At 39.9% G+C, this 19099-nt stretch overlaps 1 protein-coding gene across 1 annotated transcript in view; it reads left to right on the top strand.

Moving 5' to 3' along the window:
• The window catches only part of GNPTAB (N-acetylglucosamine-1-phosphate transferase subunits alpha and beta), a 113385-nt gene extending 98544 nt beyond the window's left edge, over positions 1–14841 (top strand). The window contains exons 17-21 of the mRNA XM_056574563.1: positions 6682–6767; positions 7521–7619; positions 9278–9445; positions 9530–9620; positions 14181–14841. Of these exons, the coding sequence (XP_056430538.1) occupies positions 6682–6767; positions 7521–7619; positions 9278–9445; positions 9530–9620; positions 14181–14258 (522 nt within the window). The 3' untranslated portion in view covers positions 14259–14841. The remainder of the gene's footprint in view (positions 1–6681; positions 6768–7520; positions 7620–9277; positions 9446–9529; positions 9621–14180) is intronic.
• The last annotated feature ends 4258 nt before the right edge of the window (positions 14842–19099 follow it).

Genomic DNA, 19099 nt, shown 5'->3' on the forward strand with positions numbered 1-19099 from the left:
CTGACTGTCCAGGCATGCTGGGAGTTTTAGTTAAGCAACATCTGGCCGTTCAGATGTTGCCGAACTACAACTCCCAGCATGCCCTTCAGCTGTCTGGGCATGCTGGGAGTTGTAGTTTTGCAACAGCTGGAGACACACTGGTTGGGAAACATTGTTTCTAACTCAGTGTTTCCTAACCTGTGTGCCTCCAGCTGTTGCAAAACTATAACTCCCAGCATGCACTAAAAGACCATGCATGCTGGGAGTTGTAGTTTTGCAACATCTGGAGGGCCCCAGTTTGGAGACCATTGTATAATGGTCTCCAATCTGTGCTCTTCCAGCTGTTGCAAAACTACAACTCCCAGTATGCACTGACTGTCCAGGCATGCTGGGAGTTTTAGTTCAGCAACATCTGGCCCTTCAGATGTTGCCGAACTACAACTCCCAGCATGCCCTTCAGCTGTCTGGGCATGCTGGGAGTTGTAGTTTTGCAACAACTGGAGACACACTGGTTGGGAAACATTGTCTGTTTCTAACTCAGTGTTTCCTAACCTGTGTCCCTCCAGCTGTTGCAAAACTATGACTCCCAGCATGCACTAACAGACCATGCATGCTGGGAGTTGTGGTTTTGCAACAGCTGATGCAAGCCCCCCCGCCCCGCCACCCCCGTGAATGTACAGGGTACATTCACATGGGCGAGGCTTTTACAGTGGGTTTCTCGCATCTTGAGATGCAGCAAATTTTGCGCTGGGAAACTCGCTGTAATCCCCCGCCCATGTGACTGTACCCTAAAAACACTACACGAACACAAAATAAAATAAAAAGTTAAAAACACTACATATACACATACCCCTACACAGCCCCCCTCCCCCAATAAGAACGTCCGGTACACCACTGTTTCCAAAGCAGAGCCTCCAGCTGTTGAAAAACAACAACTCCCAGTATTGTCGGACAGCCGTTGACTGTCCAGGCATGCTGGGAGTTTTGCAACAGCTGGAGGCACCCTGTTTGGGAATCACTGGCGTAGAATACCCCTATGTCCACCCCTATGCAAATCCCTAATTTAGGCCTCAAATGCACATGGCGCTCTCACTTTGGAGCCCTGTCGTATTTCAGGGCAACAGTTTAGGGTCACATATGGGGTATCGCTGTACTCGGGAGAAATTGCGTTACAAGGTTTGGGGGGCTTTTTCTTCTTTAACCCTTCATGAAAAGGAAATGTTGGGGTCTACACCAGAATGTTAGTGTAAAATTGTATTATTTTTTACACTAACATGCTGATGTTGCCCTATACTTTACATTTTCACAAGAGGTAAAAGGGAAAAAAGCCTCCCAAAATTTGTAACGCAATTTCTCCCGACTACAGAGATACCCCATATGTGAGCGCTAAGTGCTCTGGGGGCGCACAACAAGGCCCAGAAGGGAGAGCGCACCATGTACATTTGAGGTGATTTGCACAGGGGTGGCTGATTGTTACAGCGGTTTTGACAAACGCAAAAAAAACAAAACCCCACATGTGACCCCATTTCGGAAACGACACCCCTCACGGAATGTAATGAGGGGTGCAGTGAGAATTTACCCCCCACAGGTGTCTGACGGATCTTTGGAACAGTGGTCCATGAAAATGAAAACTTGTACAGCCCACTGTTCCAAAGATCTGTCAGACACCAGTGGGGGGCAAATGCTCACTGTACCCCTTGTTACGTTCCTCAAGGGGTCTAGTTTCCAAAATGGTATGCCATGTGTGTTTTTTTTTTTTGCTGTTCTGGCACCTTAGGGGCTTCCTAAATGCGACATGCTCCCCGAGCAAAATTTGCTCTCAAAAAGCCAAATATGACTCCTTCTCTTCTGAGCATTGTAGTTCGCCCATAGTGCACTTCAGGTCAACTTATGGGGTACCTCCATACTCAGAAGAGATGGGGTTACAAATTTTGGGGGGTATTTTCTGCTATTAACCCTTGCAAAAAGGTGAAATTAGGGGGGAAACACACATTTTAGTGGAATTTTTTTTTTTTTTTTTTTACATATGCAAAAGTCGTGAAACACCTGTGGGGTAATAAGGCTCACTTTATTCCTTATTACATTCCTCAAGGGGTCTAGTTTCCAAAATGGTATGCCATGTGTTTTTTTTTTGCTGTTCTGGCACCATAGGGGCTTCCTAAATGTGACATGCCCCCCGAGCAAAATTTGCTCTCAAAAAGCCAAATATGACTCCTTCTCTTCTGAGCATTGTAGTTCGCCCATAGTGCACTTCAGGTCAACTTATGGGGTACCTCCATACTCAGAAGAGAAGGGGTTACAAATATTGGGGGGTATTTCCTGCTATTAACCCTTGGAAAAATGTGAAATTTGGGGGGAAACACACATTTTAGTGAAAAAAAAAATTTTTTTTTACATATGCAAAAGTCGTGAAACACCTGTGGGGTATTAAGGCTCACTTTATTCCTTGTTATGTTCCTCAAGGGGTCTAGTTTCCAAAATGGTATGCCATGTGAGGGTTTTTTGCTGTTCTGGCACCATAAGGGCTTCCTAAATGCAACATGCCCCCCAAAAACCATTTCAGAAAAACGTACTCTCCAAAATCCCCTTATCGCTCTTTCCCTTCTGAGCCCTCTACTGCGCCCGCCGAACACTTTACATAGACATATGAGGTATGTGCTTACTCGAGAGAAATCAGGCTACAAATATAAGTATACATTTTCTCCTTTTACCCCTTGTAAAAATTCAAAAATTGGGTCTACAAGAACATGCGAGTGTAAAAAATGAAGATTGTGAATTTTCTCCTTCACTTTGCTTCTATTCCTGTGAAACACCTAAAGGGTTAAAATGATGACTGAATGTCATTTTGAATACTTTGGGGGGTGCAGTTTTTATAATGGGGTCTTTTGTGGGGTATTTCTAATAAGAAGACCCTTCAAATCCACTTCAAACCTGAACTGGTCCCTGAAAAATAGTGAGTTTGAAAATTTTGTGAAAAATTGGAAAATTGCTGCTGAACTTTGAAGCCCTCTGGTGTCTTCCAAAAGTAAAAACTTGTCACTTTTATGATGCAGACATAAAGTAGACATATTGTATATGTGAATAAAAAATTTTTTTATTTGTAATATACATTTTCCTTACAAGCAGAGAGCTTCAAAGTTAGAAAAATGCAAAATTTTCTAATTTTTCATCACATTTTAGGATTTTTCACAAGGAAAGGATGCAAGTTACCACAAAAATTTACCACCATGTTAAAGTAGAATATGTCACGAAAAAACAATCTCGGAATCAGAATGATAACTAAAAGCATTCCAGAGTTATTAATGTTTAAAGTGACAGTGGTCAGATGTGCAAAAAACGCTCTGGTCCTTAAGGCCAAAATGGACTTGGTCCTGAAGGGGTTAAGAACTGGCATTATCCTATATGCCTTGATTAATGTTTTTCCCTGTTTGGGTTTAGCGAAAGATCCATAAGTCTGAACTGTCAGACATGCAAAAGCCATTTGGGTTCAGGCAGCATGAAAGTGATGACAAGGACCCTTCCAACAAAACATGAATTGTGAAATTCAGTAAAATTACACATTATCTGCTTTAACGAGTATGTAAAACTTCATCAAGAAAGAAAGAGTATAAAGGTAAAGTGGTGATCCAGTCCAAGTTAGAGATGGTGTCTGAAAGCTGGGTAACTTTTTTTTTCTTATAGGTGGCAGTTGTCCAGTCTACAGTTACTTACTGTTTTGCTTACTTCCACCTCTTTTCCTATGCTGATTTCCCATTCTGCCTCTTGTCAGGGTTACAGTGTTTCATGAGCAGCGGACGTCATGTGACCACCAAGGTTCTCAGCTGTGATTCTCCATATTCCGGAATATGAAGAGAGGCGGTCACATGACATCCACTGATCATGTAACACTGGAGCGCCAACCGGAGGTAGAATCGGGATCAGCGTGGGAACAGACGTGGCGGTAAGTAAAACAGTTTTGTTTTGTTTTTTCAAAGCTGAAAGGACAGGAATGATTGTGACACATGAGTGGAGATGAGGGGGACACTATTATTAATGACACATGAGGAGAGATGAAGAGGTAATGATGAGGGGACACTAATGACTAATCATAAGACATCATGTTGCATGATGTGCAGCATCCTAGCTCCTAACTACTTTTTTCTTGCTCCTAGATTGAAAAAAATTTGTCAAGCCCCACTAAATATGCTGCAGATTTTATCAGTGATTTACCAGCATACATAGTACTGTACCCATAAAGGGGTTCTCCACCATGAGGTGATTTTTGTACGTACCTGCCAAACAGTAATGGACCTGCTTAGGAAGGATCTGCGCTTGTCTTGGGGCTAAATGGCTGTGTTGTGAGATTACCAGAACGCTGTGGCTAGCTTTTTGTGAACTGGTATTTCCTGTTTGACTTTTCTTTTTTTGACTACAAATCCCAAAATTCCATTTTCCTCCCTCCCACTCATCAGCCACCCCACCCATTGAGACATAAATGAGCTGCATCCATTCAAAGACCTGTGGTTTTCAATCAGGGTGCCTTCAGCTGTTGCATTAGTTGCAGATTAATCTCTCTCCCACCAAGCGATTCCTCCACCCATTGACGCAGACAGGCTCCCTGTCATCAGTCAGGTCTCGGCCGCATTGCAACCTGGGAAAATTCTGAGACAAGTCTTTTTGTATGCTGTTAAAAATAACCTGTGTGTGAAGGTTTTCTCACAATTCTTATGTGATTTTCACCCCAATATTTAAGACTAGAGATGAGCGAACTTACAGTAAATTTGATTCGTCACAAACTTCTCGGCTCTGCAGTTGATGTCATATCCTGCATAAATTAGTTCAGCTTTCAGGTGCTCCGGTTGGCTGGAAAAGGTGGATACATTCCTAGGAAAGAGTCTCCTAGGAATGTATCCACCTTTTCCAGCCCACAGGAGCACCTGAAAGCTGAACTAATTTATGCAGGATAAGTCATCAACTGCTGAGCCGAGAAGTTTGTGACGAATCGAATTTACTGTAAGTTCGCTCATCTCTAGTTAAGACACTATACTATGAACTACACTAACTTTACAGGCCCTGTAGCATAGTCAAATAAAAAAAAAAATCTTGGAATACCCCTTAACGACGAAGGACGTATATTTACATCCTCCGCCGGCTTCGGCGATATGCCGCGGGGACCCACGGCTAATACAGGACATCACCAATCGCGGTGATGCCCTGTATTAACCCTTTAGACGTGGCGATCAAAGCCGACCGCCGCGTCTAAAGTGAAAGTATCCTGGCTGCTAAATCTGGCTGTTCGGGACCGCCGCTGTGAAATCGCGGCATCCCGAACAGCTTACAGGACACTGGGAGGGCCCTTACCTGCCTCCGCGGTGTCCGATCGGCGAATGACTGCTCCGTGCCTGAGATCCATTCAGGAGCAGTCAAGCACCGATAACACTGATCACAGGCGTATTAATACACGCCAGTGATCTGTGTAAAAGATCAGTGTGTGCAGTGTTATAGGTCCCTATGGGAGCTATAACACTGCAAAAAAAAAAAGTAAAAAAAAAGTGTTACTAAAGATCATTTAACCCCTTCCCTAACAAAAGTTTGAATCACCCCCCTTTTCCCATAAAAAAATAAGTGTAAATAAAAATAAACATATGTGGTATCGCCCCGTGCGTAAATGTCCGAACTATAAAAAATATATCATTAATTAAACTGCACGGTCAATGGCGTACACATAAAAAAAAAAAAAAAATCCAAAGTCCAAAAAAGCGTATTTTTGTTCACTTTTTTTATACCATTAAAAAGTGATCAAAAGGTCCGATCAAAACAAAAATGGTACCGATAAAAACTTCAGATCACGGTGCAAAAAATGAGTCCTCATACCGCCCTGTATGTGGAAAAATAAGAGTTATAGGGGTCAGAAGAGGACATTTTTAAACGTATAAATTTTCCTGCATGTAGTTATGATTTTTTCCAGAAGTACGACAACATCAAACCTATATAAGTAGGGTATCATTTTAACCATATGGACCTACAGAATAATAAGGTGTCATTTTTACCGAAATATTCACTGCGTAGAAACGGAAGCACCCAAAAGTTACAAAATTGTGTTTTTTCTTCGATTTTGTCGCACAATGATTATTTTTTTCCGTTTTACCGTGGATTTTTGGGTAAAATGACTAATGTCACTGCAAAGTAGAATTGGTGATGCAAAAAATAAGCCATAATATGGATTTTTAGGTGGAAAATTGAAAGGGTTATGATTTTTAAAAGGTAAGGAGGAAAAAAACGAAAATGCAAAAACTGAAAAACCCTGCGTCCTTAAGGGGTTAATGTTCAGAGTGGCAGAAGATTTTTTTTTATTGTTAACCACTTCTACACTAAAACAGTTTTTGTTCTTCTTGACCAGGAACTTTTTTTTCTTTTTTTTTTCAGTACAATACGTGCAGAATTAAAAGCTGTAAAGTGTTTTTGTAATTTAGATTTAATGTTTTTTTTCTGTCACACTTTATTACGTCAGTTTTACACCTTTTTCTTTTTACAAAATGCGGTTACTTAGATATAGTGGGGCCAAAAGTTGTGTACTGTACTTTGGGCAATTAGGCTCTATCCTTTTTTTCATATTAGGTGGGCAGGCATCAGGATATATCTATATATCTACCAGTTGAGGCAGAATATTTGGTTTCTTATATTGAGTGCATGTACACATACCTGTGTTTTCTTGCTTTATAGCCTCCTGTCACCAAACACCTGGTAACTAATTGTAAACCGGTTATTGATCTGATACGAAAGGCATACAAAGATAAGAATAAATACAGGTAAGGTAATTGTGGTTTTTGACAGTATCTACAAATATAGCTTTTTGTCCCAGTGAGACATTTCAGTACTATTTGTCTGATGAACATGTTTATACAGGGATGTTCTGCATGAATGAGAACAAGGACAATTGCTTATATCCTAGCATAATCAATCTCTGATATATTCAACATAGTATTGTTTTCCATCCTAAGGGTACGTTCACACGCGCGGATTTTATAGCGGGTTTTCCGCTGCGTATTTGAAAGTGGGCGGGCTCTTCTCGGCTGTCCGCAGCAGATTTTCCGCGGCGGAATTTACGCTACGGAAAATACGCCACAGTCCCTATTGACTTCAAAGGAGCTTGCAGCGGATTTTCCGCAGTGTACATTCCGCCGCGGAAAATCTGCTGTGGACAGCCGAGAAGAGCCCGCCCACTTTTTAAATACGCAGCGGAAAAGCCGCTAAAAAATCTGCGTGTGTGAACGTACCCTTTCACTACTTACATACTTCTATTAGAGTACGTTTACACATACATGCAGTGGCACTTTTCTTTAAAAAAAAAAAATATATATGTATAAAAACTGTTGAGTGGAAACACAGCCTTATAGCAGTAACAGAAATCAGATCAGAAATATTTTTAGTGAGACTGTAATGACCATTGCTGCAAGTAAAGTTTGTGCTAAAAAAAATCATGTTATGTTAGTGAATGTTTTGAATATAATAAGTTCACTGTAGCACAAATAATGTAGTAATAGAGAAATCCTCTCTTTAAGGTTTGAAATTATGGGAGAAGAGGACATTGCATTCAAAATGATTCGCACTAATGTATCTCATGTGGTTGGCCAGTTAGATGATATAAGGAAAAACCCTCGGTAAGAACACTGTTTTCGCATTACTAGCACTTTTGATGGTTAGGAATTAGGAATAGATGTACTTAAAGAAAAATATTAAGCACATAATATTGTCCACATATTCAAAGTTTGTTGAGATGTCTCTCAGTAGCACAGCCTTATACTTTCAAAGTTGTTACATTTGTTGACAGTGTTTCAGTTTTCATAAATAATTGACAAACACATATACGGATATATATATATATATATATATATATATATATATATATATATATATATATATAAATAAATGCCTTGGGCCACCCAGTAATATTGGCCGAAACAAAGGCTACAGGATATCGTGAATAATCAGATAAGACAATCTTTATTAACCCCTTGCCGCAAATGCACGTGAATTGAATCAGCAGGTGAGAGCGGATCATACCCAGTGGGTCCCGGTTGCTACAAGCAGCCAGGACCCATGGCTAAGGCTGGACATCGTTGATCGGGCTGATGTCTGGCATTAACCCTTTAGACACCACGTTCAAAGTTGAGAGGATGGAGGAAAGGTCTCTTACCTCCTTTCCTGCCGTCCAATCGCTGATTCACTGCTCCGTGCCTGAGATTCAGGCAGGAGCAGTGGAGTGCCGAGAACATTGATCAATGATATGCTATGGCATAGCATTGACCAGTGTCTGCAATCAAGGTATTGCATGTATAGTCCCCCATGGGGGATATAACATTGCAAAAAAAAAGTGTAAAAAAAGTTAATAAATGTGATTTAACCCCCTTCCCTAATCGCCCCCCTTTTCCCTTTAAGAAAAAAAACTGTGTAAATAAATATATATACATATGTGGTATCGCCGCGTGCGTAAATGTCCGAACTATAAAAATATATTGTTAATTAAACCGCACCTTCAATGGCGTACACGTAAAAAAATTCCAAAGCCCAAAATATGTTTGGTCACTTTTTATACCATTACAAAATTAATTAAAAGTGATCAAAAAGTCGGAGCAAAACAATGGTACCAATAAAAACTTCAGATCACAACACAAAAAATTAGCCCTCATACATCCCCCATATGGAAAAATAAAAAAGTTATAGGGGTCAGAAGAGGACATTTTTTTTAACGTATAAATTTTCGTGCATGTAGTTATCATTTTTTTTTGTAGTTAAAATAAAATCCTACCTATATAAATTGGGTATCCTTGTTGACCCTGACGAAGCGACAGGCGAAAACGTATGTTCAGGGTAGGGAGAGAGGTATCTCTATACAGTGCATGGCTTATTTCAACTTATTCTAATACATTATTGATCTGTATTTTTTTGATCATAAGCTATTAGTGTACATTACTCCTTACTCCTTTCTTATGTTCCCATGATGTATTCATATTATCAGTGAGGTGTACACCCAATACTATTTACTTTGTCCTGTGGCCTCTGATTACATTGTGGTCATTATTATGAGTTTACCCCTCCATTTTCTGCTTCTATTTCTTCTCTGCAACTTTACGATGCTATTTAAATTTTAATATTTTATGTTTTTTCTATATGTTAAATAAAGATTTTTTTAATTGTATGATTATTTACAATATCCTGTGGCCTTTGATTTGGCTAATAGTGTTTCAGTTTTCATCAAATAGGTCTCATTAAGAATTGTAACGCATACATGTTGTAATAAACATTGTGACTCTTCCAGAAAATTCATCTGTCTGAATGATAATATTAATCACAATCACAAGGATGCACAGACTGTGAAGGCTGTTCTACGAGACTTCTATGAATCAATGTTTCCAATTCCTTCTCAGTTTGAATTGCCAAAAGAATACCGTAACCGCTTCCTACATGTGCATGAGTTACAGGAATGGTAAACACTGCATTATTTGTTAGATAGTAACCTATTCGAAGAAATGCATAGATCATGACAAATGCAATGCTTTTGTTTTTTAAGGAGGATTTACAGAGACAAGTTGAAGTTTTGGACTCACTGTGTCTTGGGAACATTGATCGTGTTTACAGTCATCTCCTTTTTTGCTGAACAGGTAACCCTTTATTATTTTTTCATTGTGTACATTAACAATAATTAGCTATGAAGTAAGCTCAGGAGCTGTGTTAGCTTCTTAGGCAGTGAGGGGAGATTTATGAAAACCTGTGCAGAGGAAATGTTGCTCATAGCAACCAATCAGATTGCTTCTTGCATTTTTAATAAGGCCTTTGCAAAATGAAAGAAGCGATCTGATTGGTTGCTATGGGCAACTTTTCCTTTGGGAGGTTTTGGTAAATCTCCCCGAGTGTCCGCTGCTATTAGCAGCGGGCACTTGGTCAATGATGACATTATCGATCACGCTGATGATGGTCATTAACTCCTTAAGGACGCAGCCCTTTTTCACCTTAAGGACTGAGCCCTTTTCCGCAATTCTGACCACAGTCTCTTTACGAATTAATAACTCGAAAACGCTTTTACCGAAAATTCTGATATTGTTTTTTGTGACATATTCTACTTTATTTTGGTGGTAAATTTTCGGCGTTACTTGCATCCTTTTTTTGGTGAAAAATCCCAAAATTTTGCATTTTTCTAACTTTGAAGCTCTCTACTTGTAAGGAAAATGGATATTCCAAATAAATTTTATTTTTATTCACAAATGGACATATTTTTGCTTTTTGAAAAAAATTAGAGGGCTTCAAAGTATGAGAACTAATTTTTTGTGCTGTGATCTGAAGTTTTTATCGGTACCATTGTTATATTGATCGAACTTTTTGATTGCTTTTTTATTCATTTTTTTCATGATATAAAAAGTTACCAAAAATACGCTGTTTGGACTTTGGAATTTTTTTGCACGTACGCCGTTGACCGTGCGGTTTAATTAATGATATATTTTTTATAATTTGGACATTTCCGCACGCGGGGATACCACATATGTTAATTTTTATGTACACAGATTCTTACTTTTATTAGGGAAGTTGTTAAATGATCTTTATTAACTTTTTTCTTACACTTTTTTTTTTTTTTGCAGTGTTATAGCCCCCCTGGTGGCTATTTAACTGCACATACCGATCTCATACACAGATCACTGCCATGCATTAACCTGGCAAAGATCAGTGTAATCGGTGGTTGATTGCTCAAGCCTGTATTTCAGGCTTGGAGCAATCAATCGCCGATCAGACGCGACGGACGCAGGTGAGGGGACCTCCGCTTGCGTTCTAGCTGATCGGGACATCGCGTTTTCACTGCGATGGTCCTGATCAGCCCGACTGAGCTGCCAGGAAGCTTTTACTTTCATTTTAGACGCAGCAATCAACTTTGAACGCTGCAAAGGGTTATAGCGCGCGGCACAACGATCGGTGCTGCACGCTATCAGCCCAGGGTCCCGGCGGTCATTAGCCGCCGGGACCGACCCGGTATGACGCGGGGTCACAACGTTTTATACCGGGCGTACAGGTACTAATGTTCAAAATGTTTAGCCTTCCAATACTTATCAGCTGCTGTAAACTCCAGAGGAAGTTGTGTAGTTCTTTCCAGTCTGAATTCAGTGCTCTCTGCTGCCACCTCTGTCAGTGTCAGGAACTGTCCAGAGCAGAAAAGGTTTGCTATGGGGTTTTTCTCCTGCTCTGGACAGTTCCTAAGAGTGATAAAACAAGCCCTCCATAGGGTAAAACCAATTACACCTGGTGTGAGAAAGTGAAAGGATAACTGCTCATCCTGGGTGGCTGTGTAGAATCATACACAACAATGGTTCAACCACAAATCTCCCCAAGGGAGACCCCACAGTACAAGGTATAGGGACCTGCAGTTTCCCTTTGTAGCTGGAATGCCATGACACACTTTAAAACAATGGAAATTTGCCTCCCTTAAAGTGTGTCATGGCATTCCAGCTATAAAGGGAAACTGCTGGTCCCTATACATTTTACTGTGGGGTCCCCCCGATTATCTGTTACATCTGGAGCCTATGACACTACAGTTTTAACAATTGTTTGTCACTACAATACATTTTACATAAATAAATAATAAACGTTAAATTTTAGGGGAGTTTATTCCCTTATAGGGATCTTGTGCCCTGGGTTTTGGTAATATACAGCAATGGTTCAGGCACAAATAATAGGTTGTTTGCTGCCCTCCTGCTGGTGCAATAAGGTCACCGTACCATAGAGGCTTCAATAGATGCAACTGGCGCTGACGGACCAAGATGGACACAGCAAGAAAGGTAAAATGGACTTTAATAACCAGGATGCAATGTGTTTCGCTGTGCATGCGCAGCTTCTTCAGGCATGTAGAGTATGATGCTTTAAGAAGCTGCGCATGCACAGCAAAACTCGTTGCATCCTGGTTATTAAAGTCTGTTCCTTGCTGTGTCCATCTTGGTCTGTCAGTGCCGGTTGTATCCAATGAAGCCTCTCCTTGTACGTTAACCTGGACAGTTCCTGACATGGACAGAGGTGTCAGCAGAGAGCACTTTGGTCAGACAGAAAAGAACTATACCACTTCCTCTGGAGCATGCAGCATCTGATAAGTACTGGAAGGCTTAAGATTTTTAAATAGAAATAATTTCCAAATCTGTTTAACTGTCTGCCACCAGTTGATTTGAAAAAAAAAATTTTTTTCACCGGAGTACCCATTTGACCTCCTAAATGCTGCAGCATTTAAGAGGTTTCTGACATAAGCGATGACTGTAAACTCTATAATCAGCACTCCTCCAATGTGCTGGGGGATGATGCTTTTTTTTATGGCAGTTGCTAAAGGCCTTCAAGCAGACTTTACTAGCGGAGAACAATTGTAACAAAGTATTGTTCAGTATAAGTCATATAAGGATTGCAGAAAATGGTCAAACGGCCAGCATTTTGTGGAAATAAACTTTTTATTGGAGATCCATTATAAATGTGGAGCAAAGAAACAAAACACCAAAAAAAGAAAAAAATAAGAGCATCCTGGGGAACACGTGTTTTGATAGGACCAATGGACACCGGGAATTATCGGCATTTAATGTTTAAATGCTGTGATCGCTATTGATCGTGGCATGTAACCATTTAAATGATTGGCATCAGAGCGATCAGCAGCTGACCGCTGCTGTTTGATGCGAGCCTGCACTGTATTCCCCTCACCCGACCTAAAATGTAGAGTGGAAAGTTAACATTTCAGTTTTACTGCAAAGCGCATTGTGTAAAAATAAAACTTTGAAACCCAAAATTTGCTAAATTGAGTTTTTTTCAAATTTCCCCACAAATAATTTTTATTTCACTGTACATTGGTTATGCGTACAACAAGCCCTCATGAGGTCGTGCAGATGAAAAAAATAAAAACGCAAGGAAAAAACAGAAACACAAAAATGAAAACTGCCTGTGTCTTCAAGGCCAACCCCACCTTTATCCTTAGAGGGTTAAAGGGATACATTTTCTTTGTTAATGTATTAATGGGGTAAAAAAAAATAATAATTCTGTCCCCATCTTCAAAACCTTGTAACATTGTGTCAGATCAGGTCATCAGACACCTGGTCAGGCTGGGACATGGGGCCATAATATGCATCTGTATTATGCTAGTGTGAAAAAGTCTGTATTTTCTTGAATTATAGATGACTAATTGAAAAAGTGTGCTTGTAGTGGTGAGCAGATAACAAACTTCCCTGCAGCATACCACAGTTCTACATGTGTTAGTTCTGTATTGGATTCTAATTGGGCATTGGAGAATTAATGTGAAATGTCACCTTTTAAGAGAAATTCTAAATTGAAATGTTAATTTCAATGTTTTTTAAAATTAACTTTGAAAACACATCATTCTATGTTTGTATTTAATTTAAAGAGAATCTGTCATCTGTAGATCATGTTTAAATCTTAAAGGAAATCTGTCATCAGAATCACCCGCACTAAACCTGTTACACAGGCTTGTAGTGCGGGTGATCCTGATTTAAACGCTCCTTACCTGGTTAAAAATGGTTCAGCGGTTCTTCAGATATCTTTATCTTTAGTTTTCTGTTATTCCCTGGCTTGGGACTCAGTGGGAGGTGTTATCATCTGGGACTCGGCCACACGTCATTCTAGCTGGGCGGAGCTGCCGCCCGGCTCATGAATATTCATGAACTTATAGCTAGAATGACATGTGGCCGAGTCCCAGATGATAACACCTCCCACTGAGTCCCAAGCCAGGGAATAACAGAAAACTAAAGATAAAGATATCTGAAGAACCGCTGAACCATTTTTAACCAGGTAAGGAGCGTTTAAATCAGGATCACCCGCACTACAAGCCTGTGTAACAGGTTTAGTGCGGGTGATTCTGATGACAGATTTCCTTTAAGTATTACCTCCATCCTCTATCCCTTTCCACCTTGACTGATTGATGTGCTCTGCTCAGTGGTGGAAGACGAGCCCTGTACATTAGTCAGATAATGCAGGGAGTAGGTGTTTATTGTGCCCCCAGTCCAGCCTTTTTAACACTTGAGCTCTGAGCATGATCTAGAGCTGACAGGTTACCTTGATACTATACCATATTGTTTCTGTTCATATAAATAGCTGCTTTCAATTCTTGTGTATAAAATCACCAGTTCTGTTTTACCTAACGTGTCATCAAACAGCTTAGTCCTAGTCAGTAATTAATTAATTTCTTTGTTTAATAGTTAATTTCACTTAAAAGAAAGATTTTTCCACGAAGAAGAATGCAGATTGAAGTGAGCCCGGAGAGAAGTAAAGTGTAAAGCAGGAATGCCTTCTTATGAGACTACCTCATTCTGAAGTATGTGGATATGTCAGAATCTCAGCAAGACGGAAGACAAAAACAGTAACATTGCACAAACAGCTTGGGATGGGCTGAGTGTTCTTGCTGCTGTTAGGCAATTTCCCTTGATAGGTGTTATGTCATAGAGAGAACATCCTGCACAAGCATTCTGCAGGGGGCACGGATGTGTGTGCAAGTCACTGGAATATAATACCTGAGAATCTGCTTGGGGTCATGCTTATGCTTTGAACAACTGACCTTTTAAAACCAAAGGATAATGAAACAACAGTGTTACATGCTGTGCCATTAAAACATGGCACCCCAATGTGGGTAGTTTGAGAAAAAGACATTTTGAAAATTCATAGAACTTGAACCAGTTACACTCCAGTTTGTACTTCTCTTTCCACCCAAAAAATTGTATTAACCCCTTATCGACCACGGATGTATATTCACTTCCATGGGCGGTTCCCAATCTGTGAAGCACGTTCAGAAGCGCGCTTCGTATCTGCTGGGTCCCGGTTGCTATCAGCAACCAAGACCCGCGGCTAATACCGGACATCGCCGATCGGAATCAACCCTTTAGATGCCGCAATCAAAGTTGATTGCGGCGTCTAAAACGGGAGAAATCCATACCGGCTAGCTCAGTGGAGCTGCTTGGGACCACCGCGGCATACTGGACAGCAGGAGGTGCCTTACCTTCTTCCCGGCTGTCCAAATGGCGTTTGATTGAGCCTGAAATCCAGGCTTGAGCAATCAAGCGCAAAAAACACTGATCAATGCATTCCTATGGCAATGCATTGAACAGTGCCTGCACTCAGTGTATGCAATGTTATAGCCCCTAGAGGGCTATAACACTGCATAAGAAAAGTTTAATAGATGTGATTTAACCCCTTCCCTAATAAAGATCAGAATGATTCCCCCCCCTCTTTCCCATTTAAAAAAAAAGTCTGTAAATTAAAAACAAACATATGTGGTATCGCCGGGTGCGTAAATGTCCGAACCATAAAAATATATCATTAATTAAACCGCACGGTCAATGACATACGCGCAAAAAGTGTTTTTGATACCATAAAAACATGAATAAAAAGCAAGCAAAAAGTCCAATCAATACAAAATCAAACCTCTATAAGTAGGGTATCATTTTAATTGTATGGACCTACAGAATAAAGATAACCTGTAATTTTTACTGAAAAATGTACTGCGTAGAAAAGGAAGCCTACAAAATGGTGTTCTTTCTTCAATTTTGTCGCACAATTAGAGATGAGCGAAGTTACAGTAATTCAATTCGTCACAAACTTCTCGGCTCGGCAGTTGATGACTTTATCCTGCATAAATTAGTTCAGATTTCAGGTGCTCCGGAGGGCTGGAAAAGGTGGATACAGTCCTAGGAGGGAGTCTCCAGCCCACCGGAGCACCTGAAAGCTGAACTAATTTATGCAGGCTAAAGCCACCAACCGCCGAGCCGAGAAGTTCGTGACTAATTGAACTACTGTAACTTCGCTCATCTCTACGCACAATGATTTGTTTTTCCATTTCACCGTAGATTTTTGGGTAAAATTACTGATGTCATTACAAAGTAGAATTGGTGGCACAAACAAAAAACCATCATATGGATTTTTAGTTGCAAAATTGAAAGGGTTAATGAGGATTAATGAGGAAAAAACGAAAGTGCAAAAACTGAAAAACGCTTGGTCCTTAAGGGGTTAATGTCAAAGTTGTGACCAATGTCCAAACTGTGTGACATGGGAATGTATTTGTTTAGCCTATGTAAATACAAGTCAAGTGCCTGTGTACAGATAATCTCTTATTTGTGACTTAAGTGAAATGTGTTGTATTGAAAGAAATCAAAGACCTTAAAGGGGTGCTCTGGTAGAAAACTTTTTTTTGTAAATCAACTGGTGCCAGAAAGTTAAACAGATTTGTAAATTACTTCTATTAAAAAATCTTAATCCTTCCAGTACTTATTAGCTGCTGAATACTAAAGAGGAAATTATTTTCTTTTTGGAACACAGTGCTCTCTGCTGACATCATGACCACAGTTCTCTCTGCTGACATCTCTGTCCATTTTCGGAACTGTCCAGAGCAGCATATGTTTGCTATGGGGATTTTTTTCTCCTACTCTGGACAGTTCTTAAAATGGACAGAGATGTCAGCAGAGAGCACTGTGCTCGTGATTCAGCAGAGAGCTCTGTGTTCCAAAAAGAGAATAATTTCCTCTGTAGTATTCAGAAGCTAATAATTTTTAATAGGAGTAATTTACAAATCTGTTTAACTTTCTGGCACCAGTTGATTTAAAAAAAAAAAAAAGTTTTCCGCCGGAGTACCCCTTTAAAGGGGGTTATCCAGGATTAGAAATTCAGAGAGAATTTCTTTAAAAATCAGCACCTCACCTGTGTGTGATATTGCAGCTCAGTTCGACTGAATTTATACTACACACAACCTGAGGGCAGATGGGGTGCTGTATTTGGATACATTAGCTCTGTTTTTCTGTTTCTGAATAACCCTTCAATTTGCAATCCAATGGCTTTGATCATCAAAAGTTGAACTGTGTATATTGTAGAAATGGCAATTCACTGCTTTGTGCATGTATGAATGATGTTACAACACTTCTTTCTTCTATTTCAATCCTCAATTTGCGAATCAATTTGGCAAAATTTGTCAACTTTTTATTAGAACTCATGTCTGTAAATCAGTAAAGGGATAATGACGGTATATTGGTGGTGTGTAAATGTAAATAATGTGGAAAGTATGTTTTTAATAATTATGACAAAATTGTATTGTGCAATAAATTATGTCAAAATGTCTACTTTGTTATAGTAATATTTTTTAATCACTGTCAGCAAAAACCACTAGACTGAACCCATCAGAATTTTCTATATTTTTGCATGTTTGATTTTTACACAAGTTCTAAAAGAAAAGTAGAAAATCAAATAAAAAAATGAGTCAAAAATATAACACTATTAAATATCACCAAAGCATGTGAACCTTTAGGATTCGCAGACCATTTTAAGGTTAAAATAAAGGGGGAGATTTATCAAAACCTGTCCAGAGGAAAAGTTGCTATGTTACCCATAGCAACCAATCAGATGGCTTCTTTTATTTTTCAGAGGCCTTTTCAAAAATGAAAGAAGCGATCTGATTGGTTGCTATGGGCAACTCAGCAACTTTTCCTCCGGACAGGTTTTATTAAATCTCCCCTAAAGTGTTGAAAACATCAATAGGATGACAATTGTGAGTTGTGGACCTGTTTTATTTAACCCTTCCTGCCATAGGACATATGCATACGTCCTATCTTCCAACAGGTTTGCACAATAGGACATATGTGTACATCCTACTGATCACATGGGCTTCGGGTCGCAGCACAGGAGATCGCCAATGGGACTTGGCTGTTCATCACAGCCAGGATCCCGCCACAGCTGCTGAGACCAAGATTGTGCTTGTTTCGGCAGCATTAACCCCATAAATGCCGTGGTCAGTACTGACCACAGCTCCAATTGGATTGACAGGGGAGGGGGCTCTCACTGTTCTCCATCGGTGACCCAGCGATGTAATAACTGGAGGCCCTTAAGGACCCAGCCAATTTTCACGGTAGGACCCAGCCATTTTTTGCACATCTGACCACTGTCACTTTAAGCATTAATAACTCTGGGATGCTTTTACTTTTCATTCTGATTCAGAGATTGTTTTTTTTTTTCGTGACCTATTCTACTTTGTTAGTGGTAAAATGTTGTCGATACTTGCATCATTTCTTGGTAAAAAAAATTCCAATTTTTTTTTACTTTGAAGCTCTCTACTTATAAAGGAAAATGAATATTCCAAATTATATATTGATTCACATATACAATATGTCTACTTTTTGTGTGCATCATAAAGTTGATAGACAAAAGCTAGGCAAGAAAGCATGGACCTCCAGCTGCTCCACTTGTATGAAAGGAAAAGGTGCGTAAAACTTGACTTTTAATCCTTCAGGTTAAAAACATTGGATATCCATAGACATAAGACACAAAAAGGAAAGGCAACTGGCGCGTTTCGAGCCGAATCTGGCTCTTAGTTGTGGCTCCCCCAAATTTTACATTTTTAAAATAATAGAAGGTGCTGAAATGGTATTTGGGGGGCACGTCGCATTTAGGAAGCCCTTATGGTGCCAGAACAGCAAAAAAAAAAATAATTGCTGGTGCACTACACTACATTGCTCAGAAGAGAAGGAGCGCCATTGGGCTTTTGAAGAGAAAATTTGTCCGGAATTGAAGGCCATGTGTGTTTTACAAAGCCCCCCATGGTGCCAGAACAGTGGACCCCCCCCCTCACATGTGACCCCATTTTGGAAACTACACCCCTCATAGAATGTAATAAGGGGTGCAGTGAACATTTACACCCCACTGGCGTTTGACAGATCTTTGGAACAGTGGGCTGTGCAAATGAAAAATTAATTTTTCATTTTCACGGACCACTGTTCCAAAAGCTGTCAGACACCTGTGGGGTGTAAATGCTCACTGCTTATACCCCTTATTACATTACATGAGGGGTGTAGTTACATGTGGGGGGGGGTCCGTTGTTCTGGCACCATGGGGGCTTTGTAAACACACATGGCCTTCAAATTTTCTCTTCAAAAGCCCAATGGCGCTCCTTCTCTTCTGAGCATAGTAGTTCACCCGCAGAGCACTTTACATCCACATATGGGGTATGTTCTTACTCAGAAGAAATGGGGTTACAAATTTTGGGGGGCTTTTATTCCTATTTTCCCTTGTGAAAATAAAAAATTTAGGGTAACACCAGCATTTTAGTGAAAATATATATATATATATATATTTTTTCCATCCA

The sequence above is a fragment of the Hyla sarda genome, chromosome 4 (genome assembly GCF_029499605.1).
Source record: "Hyla sarda isolate aHylSar1 chromosome 4, aHylSar1.hap1, whole genome shotgun sequence".
NCBI lineage: Eukaryota > Metazoa > Chordata > Amphibia > Anura > Hylidae > Hyla > Hyla sarda.